The sequence below is a fragment of the Callorhinchus milii genome, unplaced genomic scaffold (genome assembly GCF_018977255.1).
Source record: "Callorhinchus milii isolate IMCB2004 unplaced genomic scaffold, IMCB_Cmil_1.0 Scaffold15, whole genome shotgun sequence".
Lineage (NCBI taxonomy): Eukaryota > Metazoa > Chordata > Chondrichthyes > Chimaeriformes > Callorhinchidae > Callorhinchus > Callorhinchus milii.
The window spans coordinates 16,596,049-16,606,798 of NW_024704756.1; the positions used below are offsets into that span (position 1 = coordinate 16,596,049).

The 10,750-nt window shown below is 44.2% G+C and overlaps 1 protein-coding gene across 1 annotated transcript; it reads right to left on the reverse strand.

Annotated features, from left to right (window-relative positions):
* Window positions 1-762: 762 nt before the first annotated feature.
* snx12 (sorting nexin 12) lies at window positions 763-7,969 on the reverse strand (the record flags this gene model as incomplete). The annotated part of the gene is given in 4 exon segments (NM_001292213.1): window positions 763-1,345; window positions 2,035-2,159; window positions 2,989-3,084; window positions 7,798-7,969. Coding segments are annotated over 4 exon segments (486 nt in total). The 3' UTR covers window positions 763-1,242.
* Between the last annotated feature and the right edge of the window lie 2,781 nt (window positions 7,970-10,750).

Sequence of the window (10,750 nt, forward strand, 5' to 3'; positions counted from 1 at the left end):
ACTGAGCTCCCTACAGCATTGTTAATCGGAGACTTTAGCATCATATTTAGGCCAGTTATTCAGCTCAAGTCTAATACCACTTAGACACCACCCAAGAAAATTCAGCCCTCTCCTGAAGCCTGCCCAGGTTCTATCAGTGGAATTTACATCCAATTTAGATTCAAATAAGTTTGAGATTTACATCAGCATATGACAATAATACTTTCTACAGTAGAAAGTCAGTTAACTGAATCATTTGCCAAATATTTTGAACAGGTATCTGATTTTCTATACCCAGTTCATTTTCACCAGACAGAAATCCAGACATCCCAAGTCTGAAAACAAAGCAGAGGAACAATCCGGGCACAATCCTAAAATAGATGAACTTGGTTTGCCGATTGTATAAACTGCAAAAATAAGTGAAGCTTGGGTCCAACCTCAGCTGTAGACACAGCTTTCATTGATAATGGCTCACAGTTTACCAATGCTATTTAAAGGATTAGCACCAGATTAGTACAATCTTGTGACAACTATTAAAACTGTAGAGCTCTACTAGTCTAGTCCAAGGAGTTTCTCCTCTTGGTCCTTTTCATGGTTCTTCTAGAGTGTAGTATGATCCCATTTGTGTAGTACATCAGAGTAGAGCAAACACCAACATCGTGAGGATCTGGGTCGGGGGGGGGGGGGGGGGGGGGGAAATGACCGCTCCTCTCCCCTGATCAAACACAATTATGTTCAGAGACTCATTCAAGTTAGTCTCAATGAGTCTTCAGACAAGTTGTTCACCAGAAGCATTTTAATATATTTGCAGGACAGCTCAACGATTGTACACCGGGACAATGGCGGTTCATACTTAAATTTTACACAATTAGGAACAGATACTATCTGGCAATTTGTGAGCTGAACTTAAATCATTACCCCTCCAACCACAGGGAGAGGGAAGGGGGTGAAATAATAGGAAGTTTAGACAATCAGGTCAGTGATTCAGAACATAGTATCTGGGCTCTCAAAAAAAAATCCAAGCAATTCAGCAGTAACCCGTGTAGAGTCTTAATGTAGTCATTTCTAAAGTTAAGGAGCTTTTTAGATAAATAGAAATGGGTGTTAGAAGCCACATTAATACTGTCAGAACAGCATGGTTTAGTCTTGAAAGGTTGACAAACAATACAAGAATGAAAGCAAGAGTATATATAGTTTTTAGTGTAAAAATAAATGTAATTCACACTGGAGGTTGGGAATGAAGGGAAGACCAAGTGTGCTAGACTACTGGCGTACTTTACCAGGAACATAATTCTTGTCAATGGTTTCCTCTTGTAAGAACATGTGCAGGCAGCGCTCATTCTGAGCCAATGGATGACCAGCAATTCTAGACAGAGAAATAAGGGACAAAGGTTAGTGGGCAAAGGTCCTTCATATTGATCCCTAATAAAGGCTGGCATGCATTGTACAAGCCTAATCATTGCCAGCTGCCAAATGATCTTCAACAAGGTATTTTTGAATAGTGGCATGGGATCCTTAACATTCACCTGAACAAGCAGATAGAACCTTAACATCTAATCTGAAGGACAGCTACCTCCAGCACTGAATAGATGTGAAAAGTCCCAATATAGGGCTTAAACCCATAACTTTTGGACTACTACAAACTGAGCCAGGCTGATGACCCATTTTCACTGATTGGTAAATCAAGAGCATGAAATAAATCATTTCTACAGAAATGAGGAGAACACATAGGATGGAATGCCATACAAATGGGTCTTAAAGCATAGGTCACAACCACATTTAAAGAGGGAATTACAAATACCTGAGTAACATTTAAAAAGAACACGATGAAGGCAATGAGTAGATATCTAACGGATGGGTGAAGTGGAAATCTAGCACTAACATGATAAATCTTTAAAATTATATGGCATTTTGGAAGGGTCAATAGGGAGAGATTATTTCTACTTCTAGAGAGAGAAAAGGAAGCCAAGCCAGCATAGACATAAGCTGAATAGTCTTCCACCCAGAGAGAAAAAAAACAAACATCTTTCTAACACGACAAACAAGACTATTTACTTGTTAATGAACTGTTCTAGTCCTGCTCTTCTTTCTTCAATAAAACCTTCATCATAAATTCCATCATCTCCTCTAAATGGAAGCTGTCGTGTAAGAGCTTTTCCTGGTAAAGGTGGCACAACAATCTGGAATAGACACAAAACCATCAACTGCAAAGTGAAATGAAAACATTGCTTCAGGTTTACCTTCACGCTGGAAGGAAGCTGCTTTGGCTGGCACCCCATTATCATAAGTCAAGTGACTGACAACACACTGACATGTGGTGATCTGCCAGTTTGCTGCCCAGTTTAGTCTCCATTTATAAAGCAATGCATTCCAAGAAGTCAATCCCAAAGAGCCAGGGTTAACCAAAACATCTTTAGAGCAATTTACAGTGATTTACACATCTGCCATATCACATGGATAATCCAATGAGACTATAACGCACAATATATGCACCCTCCCTCATTTTCGTCCTGCAGACATATCCCAATATAACCACCCCATTCTGCTACCAACCTGGATTAGGGCCAACCATTCAAGTCACTAAAAAAACATTTACTGTAGACAAAATGAATATTTTCCAACTCAGCCCTTCTTAAAATCCTAAAAATGAATGCATTACCTAACTCACATGCATAATAAGCAAAGTTAAACCCCTTAGCAAGTAAGGACTTGTAGAAATTTTATGAAGGCTGCTGCAGGTGGAAGCAATAGAGATTACTTGCATCTTTTACCCCTGACAAACTTTTGGATTAATGGGTTCTAATAGTCTACCCAAATATAATTTAAATGCATTGTTTAGCATGTCAACAATATATAGTTATGGATAAAAATGTTAGTGCGATCTTAAACTGCAATATTAGCATCAGCCCCACCTCATAACAATACTGAGGTAAAAGCTTGGTCATCACAATACCACCCCCCCACCCAACTCCCCAATCCCTTCCGTACACAAAGTAAATACCAGCTTACCTTACTGTCTCTCTCCAATTCACTTTTTAACCACTCAAAGTCACTGTATCGTCTCTTCACACAGGATTCCTTGAGCTTAAAAATGGGTAAATTTGTCTGAAAAAGGAAATCACTGAGATTAGGATAATGCTACAATTAATAAAACCATTAAAAGGTTTCCATGTACAGTATAAAGATTACTTTACTGATGACGACTAGATTTTGAAAAAGCAGGAAAGTATATGGAAGTGAAAACAAAAGATTATAGTACAATTGCCTGCTGTCCCAGATATTTTATGAACTATGCACATGTAGAAATATTTCTCATCAGGAACAAGGAATAATTTAAAATTTGAGTCATGTATTACAATACTGGACTTAGCCACTTCCTCCCTTCTTTTGGGTTTAGGTTAGACTGCTGGTACTTCACGTGGGTTGAAGGAGCCAATGTCCCTTGGAAGCCTGGTCTACAGGCCTCTCCATTCACAACCTGCTCAGCTGTGGGCAGTTGACTGAGCCAGGATTCAGGGCCACTTCCTGTTTCGCTCGTAACAGCTATCCCAGGTGCAGAACTACCTCAGTTGAAATGTTGAGACAGAGACGAGTACAATATGAACTGTCTTCCTTATCATTCAAGATATTGAGAAATTTAAGATACAAGAACCTAGCTTGGTGGCAACTTCACCTATTCACGGTATCATTCATTCCAGGATTGAAAGAATGGAAGTTTTCACCAATGACAGATCAATGCATAGAGGCAATATTGCAATGGATGGATATTTTCCAGCATAGCCATTTAAGGAACCCCAGCCACGATTAAAGTGCACACAGCTAGTTAAGAGTATATCCAGAGACATAAGTAGCCTATCGTAGCATAAACTCTGCTACAGAGAAGACAGCATCTGAGGCATGCCTTCGGCCACTCTGCCCCCAGCCTCTGGAATTCCATCCCCCAATCACCCCACCTCACCCCCTCTTTAGCCTCCTTCAAGTCCCACCTCAAAGCCCTCTTCAACCATGCCATCTGTGACCCCCCTTCCCCTCCCTGACCCCAGCTCAGGTCTGAAATGCTGTACACTGTCCAGCTCCTTGAGACATCCTTCCGACATGAAAGAGGCTATACAAATGTAATCTTGTTATTGCCTGAAGGAGTTCACCTTGGATGGACACAGTTACTGCAGACTGACCACTGCATGCATGTTCGAGAGCAGCAAAACAATTAATAAAATACTTAAATAGTATTTAAACTCACAGAATGTCACTTAGATACATTATATAGCTCTTTTTTAAAAAAGCTCAGAAGCCACATGAGCAATTCATTAGAAAAACATAGTCGCAGCAAATCATATTGTTTAGGGTAATATACAAAAATGTTTGCTAGTCACATCTAACACCCAATAAAAGCACTTCCAAACAAGGTTTATTACATGGAGGTATTATTCTTGTACAAAGGTAGTTGGATCCACCTTCATCTGGAGGCTGTTAGGATATTCAGGTAAGTGGTTATTTACATACAAGACCAGACTGAGCAACATTAAGCAAAGAAACAAATTAGGGGGGAGAAATAAATATGCTACATCATACTAACATATTAAACAGTCCCAAACCAGGTTTGATAGATTAAACGTAAGACTCTGCCCAGCGCCTTGGGACGCTCTCCTGACGTGAAAAACGCTATACAAATGTAATTTGTTGTTGTTGAATACCCAAAATTTCCATTTCTCAAGGGCAAAGCTGAATCTATGACCAGATTGTTGATAGATTCCAACTAGGAAATTGAGATACTTCACTTTTGGAAGTTCCAACCAACAACAACATTACATTTGTATAGTGCCTTTCACATTGGGAGGACATCTATCAAAAGACAGAGAACAAGTTAATCATTGAGAATTGTATTTGCACTGGACATTTAAACATTAGCTAACCACTCAACACTATTTGAGAGGTTTTTAGGTTGGAGGACGCCAGTTACTTGCTCTTTTAGAAAAACGTTTGCTCAGTAAATAGAAGACAGAATACAAAGTTGAATCTTGTGCAATTCTGAAGTTCGTGCATATTAAAAGCCAAAATTTATTATAATTGTTACATTTGATAGCACTTTATTTTAGGAAGACATCTGAAAGTGCTGCACATGATTTACTGTAAAATGTAGTGACTCCGTATTTTGTAGGCAAACTAAGCAGCTAATTTGCACACAGCGATGTTCCACAAACAGCTGCAAGTTGAATGACCAATTCTTATCTGGGAATTGTTGTCCAGGAGAAACTTTTTTNAAAATATAGTGCTATGAGATCTTGCCAGCAGTCAGGATCTGGTTTAATGGCTCATCTGAACGATGGCATTTCCAACAATGCAGCACACCCCTAGCAATGCACCAGAGTACTAGACAATTTTGCTAAGTATTCAATGTTCAGCAACCAGATGACTGGTTGGAATTGATAAACACCTAATGTGGTATTCCCAGAAGTTGAGCACTTTTTCTTCTACATTCTACTATGGAGTGCTCAATGCTAACACAAGATAACTAAATGAGTGTTCCCTCCCAGCACAGAACCAAAGTGAGTTCCACTGACCTTACACTTATTGCTAATGCAGTAAGTAATGTGCTGGAGCAAAGTTAGTCTACGTAAAGACTGAAACATGATCAGGCAGGAACACAGTTGCTGAATGAGCATCCCAACAAACACTTTAAAATGTTAGTTTTGGCAATGTAGCAAGAATGCTGTTACTCTCCCCATCATAAAAAAACTGTGTATCCATTTTAGACCACTCTCACACTACCTATCCTGTGGCACTCAGTACGATATCCATTTCTAAGTTGCATCAAATTCCCTTCACCATAAGACCTACTATATCAGTTAATCAAAAGCATCCGCAGGGATCAAAAAGTTAACTTTCACTGCTATTAAACCAAGGTCCATCTGCCTGTTCAGGTGCACGTTAAATAACCCATAAGTGTGGGAAAAGAATTTTTTTCATAATATCCTGACCAACAATCCTCCAATATGTTTTGCTTTATTCTTCACTCATTAGCCTGCACAGCAGACCAGAGTCTGGTAGTGTGGTGACTAAAACAAATATCTACTCTTATTGCACGTCATTACAATGCAATACCCTCTATCTCAGGTCTACATATATTTGCAATCACTCAATTGCAGACTTTCCCACAATCTATACTAAAGGTCAAACTGAATCTACACCCATCATTTTGGGTGGAGCATCACACTGGATATTTAATTTACAGAGCAATTAGTATTAGAAACAGTGCAAAGTTTTCTCATTGTACAATTTTGACTATTATGACCATAATAGCCAAATCCCAACATAGCATTTCAGATCCTGTGCCACTCTGATCACAGAGGTCATTAAGAATACAGTTTGACAGCATTAGCACTAATACAATGCAAACAGCTTTCGCAACATAAAACCACACACCTAATGTTTGCTATGTGGCCAATTTTCAATATTAAAAATATGCATTCTAGATCCCTAAGGCATACAGCAACACTTATACATTTCAAGTTTACAAGGAAGTGGCCACAGACTAGAGTTAGGGTCAACTAATACATCATGAATAGTTGCTGACATAGGGAGTCCTCACTCTAGTGTTTAAATCCCTTCATTCCTTGGCACCCCCAACTCTCTAACTTACTCTCTCCCCACAGCAGTACCCGCTGCCTCCACTCTACTGGGTTGTGCCTCCTCCGCGTCCCCCGAATCCTCCACTCCACCATTGGCAGCTGCGCCTTCTGCCCCTACGCCCCAAAACTTTGGAACTCCCTCCCTCAATCCCTTTGCCTCAGCCCCTCCTTCAACTTCTTCAGGTCACGCCTGAAGACCTTCCTTTTCGACCGCACCTACAGTCACTTTCCTCCTCCCCCTAGCTCGGCCTTGGCCTCCACCATTGTTAAGTGCACTAAGACGCCACCCAGCACGGAGGGCGCAATATAAATGCAAGTTGTTGAGTCACAACTGTCCAAGTTCAACAACCATAAGACACAACACCAAGTATCACAAGGTGGTTAGATCTATGCACCTTCTTGTACAGCGTGCTCCCACCGACTCATACCAGCTAAACAAGTCCATACCAATAATATCAGTGCAGGGACCACCACAGTAAAAAGGCATAACATCAGCAAGCAACTCAAAAGGGCACATCAGGTAAACCAGGCAACCGTAATAATTGCGTATTTATAAGCAACCAGCAGAAGACTACCAGTGACAGCCAAGAAGAGAACGTCCCAATTTCCTGGAGGGTGCAGGCCAAACACACCAGGGAAAGCCCGCACTTAAAACCAACATCGATTATCTCCACAACATAGTTTAACACAGCAAGAGAGAGAAATCTTTATCCTTACAGATATTGAGCGACGGGGAAGGCAATACCCCAGTCTGTCATGGTCCTGGCGACAAATATTAAACTTATCAGAAGGGCCATCAGCGCACACCACTGGATATAAGGCACGTGAACTGCGAATACACCCAAATAACAATCAAAAGGTTATTTTTTTTAAAAAAAACCCATCGCATTGGCAAAACCACACTTTTTTTTATAAAAAAAATCAGTGCCCCCCCTGTGGTTAAGGTGAATAGCTGTGTTGTGGCTGACGAGCAACGGTTGAACGTCGCACACGAATCATTGCGGCGAAAGGAATCAAACGCTCGGGCGGTGGGGGGGGAAGGGGGGGGTTCGGGGAGGGGAGGGGGAGTGGGGGGTCGCTGAGGGCGACGAACAGCACTGAGCAGGTAGGCCGCGGCCGAAGCCTCGGGCTGGAGTTACACCGGCTTCCCCAGGGGAGGGGAGGGCACCTGAAACACGCAGCCACCCACCTTCATGCGAACCTCGTAGGTGGTGTACTTGCTCCTCCCCACGCCCACAGTATGCGGGTTGAAGATGTCGATTTCTAGGAAGTTACTGGGGGGCCCGTACGCGTCGTTCAAGTCCTGGCGTCCGCTGTTGAGTCTGCGGGTGTCGGCCACAGCCTCCGCCATTTTTTTTTTTCCCTTCCCCTCAGCCCGTTACCCGCCTTCCCCGCCTCCAGCGCTCGCTTTTAAATTTAAAAAGGCCCCGCCACGCAACCTGCATAACGCACTATACTTCCGGCCGGGCGTGACTGTCGCGCCCTCGTCATTCGGATTCCGGGGTCCGCAGGCAGCCGGTGGGCGGGCAAACGATGACGTCCATGCCGCACCCCGGAACGTGTGCGCGATAGCACAGATCTGACGCCAGGGCACGAGGCGTGCTTGCGAGTATTCGCGTTGCCGGGCCACGACCGGCGCCGCAGACGGAGCCCCGAAACATGCGTAGTGACTCCTGCTAAGTGCGATACGCAACTTGCAGTGGGATATTCAGATTGCAGGGGCGCCGCGCTACTCGCCTAGGGTCGAGCATAGAGCATTGCACATCCAGTCAGCTGTATGGAAGATTATCTGATATTCGGGTTCCCGGGTTCAAATTGCCTCCAGAGTCGTCTATGAACAGAGGGTAAGAAAAATATAATAACATCAAATATAATAATAATCCTTGTATTTGACATAGTGCCCTATGTTCAGAAGAACAGGATCCGTCAATAATAGTCCGTTATTCATATTCAGGTTTGAAAGAGGACACGAAAAAATAAAATATAAGAAATACATGAATTTTTTTTGGTCATCAAGAGCAAGCATACTTTCCCCCAGCTATCTACAGTTTCTCCCAATACCTCCCTCCCTTCTACTCTCCTTCTCTGCTTTCAAAACCCTTCTAAAAACATATCTCTGTCAACTTCCTCCTTCCTCCTTTCTCTCTGACCTACTATCCCCCTACTTACCTGCCCGTACCCTCCGTTCCTCTGGGTCCGGTCTGCTCCACATCCCCCGCCCTAACCGCCCTACCATCAGTGGCCTTCAGCCTCTCAGCCCTTAGGCTCTGGAACTCCATCCCCCAGTGCCTTCGCCGCTTCCTCCCTTTCCTCCTTCAAGGCCGGTCTCAAGACCTTTTTCTTCGACCGTGCCTTCAGCTCCCCTCTCAACTCTCTACCCCCTCCTCGCTCCCTCCCTTCCCTTCCCATCCTTCACCCTGACCATTTCCCCCCTCCTCGCTCCCTCCCTTGCCTCCCCTCACCTTGACCATTTCCCCCCCCAATGCTCGGGTCCCGACCCAACTGTCCCGCGCCTTGGGACGTCCTCCCGACGTGAAAGGCGCTCCCTACATGAAATCTTGTTGTTGTTGTTGTTTCTACCTCCCTCTCCAACCACAATCTCCCAACCTTGTTTGGGCACCCGCCCTCTGAAACTGTTTTACTGTGTAGTGTACTGTAAGCTGTTGCACAGCGAGGTTGCAGTGTGAGGTTGCCGCCACACGAGGGCCTCAGAAAACAGAAGGAATTAGCTCGCCCTCTAATGGCAGATAATTGGCATTGCAAGATTTAAACTACAGTCTATCATACAGTACTTGCATTTGGTGCAGCACCTTTCACGTCGGGAGCACATCTCAAAGTGGTTCACAGAAATGCAAAGCGAAGTGACTGTTTTGAGGGGCAGACACGCGCACATTTTATTTAGAAGTCACTGGGAACATGCAGCAGGTCAGGCAGCATCTATGGAGAAAAATGTGAGTCAGCGTTTCGGGTCCACAAACCCTTCGTCAGAACCTTGCATTCTGAACGAAGGGTCGTGGACCCGAAATGTTGACTCACTTTCCTTTCTCCATAGATGCTGCCTGACCTGCTGACTGTTCCCAGCGACTTCTGTTTTTGTTTCAGATTTCCAGCATCTGCAGTATTTTGTGTTTTGTTCACATTTTATTTAGTATGTGAATGTTGGGCTAGAACAGGACTAGTCTTACCGGTTACCCCAGCAGCCAATCAAATTTTTCCTGAGGCAACAATGACTGCTCTTTATTGCACATGTACAGAGGCTGATTTAGCATTTTTATGACACTTTTAGCAAGTCGATTGAGTATGGAGGTCGTAGGCCTATGTGGAGGTCAGGGGATAGCTGAGTGAAAGCTTGAAGGACAGTTAGAGGTTGAACATCCCTTGTTTGACACCGAGCTTCTGCACCGGCTCTATGAGATGGAGTGGGGACTTGCGCAGGTCAAAAGGGTCAGTGTCTCAGGTGAGAAGAAGCTGACAGGTGTCAAGCGGGGAGACTGAGATTTAGCGGCAGACTATGTGGAGGCAATGGGTAGTGGGTTGGGGAATAAGTATGTCGGAGAGGTAGGGCGGTGCCAAGGCGTGAAGGGATTTGAAGACAAGTACGAGGATTTTGAAATCGATTTGTTCGGTGATAGGAAACCAGTGGAGCCTGGCTGGAAATGGTGCGATGGGGGGGTGTGGGGGTGGGGGGGGTGTAGGGGTTCAGTGCGAGTGAGTATGCAGTAAGTAATGGTCATTACAAAGTACATTCGTCATTACATTCGCCCACAAATATACAGTCAATTCACCTTACAGTATACGCTGTGAAGCGCTTTGAGACGTCGAGAAGACGTGAAAAGCGCTATATCAAATGCGAGGATTATTATTGTTACTGTCGTTATCATTATACACAACGGTAAGGAAATCAAATCATTAAACGCTGTGGAAGAGGAGGGGAGAGGGTTAAAGTGTTGGCTGCTGCGGTGCGCGCTGGAGCGTGTAGTTCCAACCCTGTACCGCCGCCGCCGGCAATGCCTGGTGCAGGGACACGCCCCCCCCGCACCGAAGACTACAACTCCCGTCGTGCTTTGCGGCGCGCACACCCACCCCTTCCCGCGCACGCGCAGCCCCGCCCACCCCCACCCCCGCCCGCCATTACGTCATGG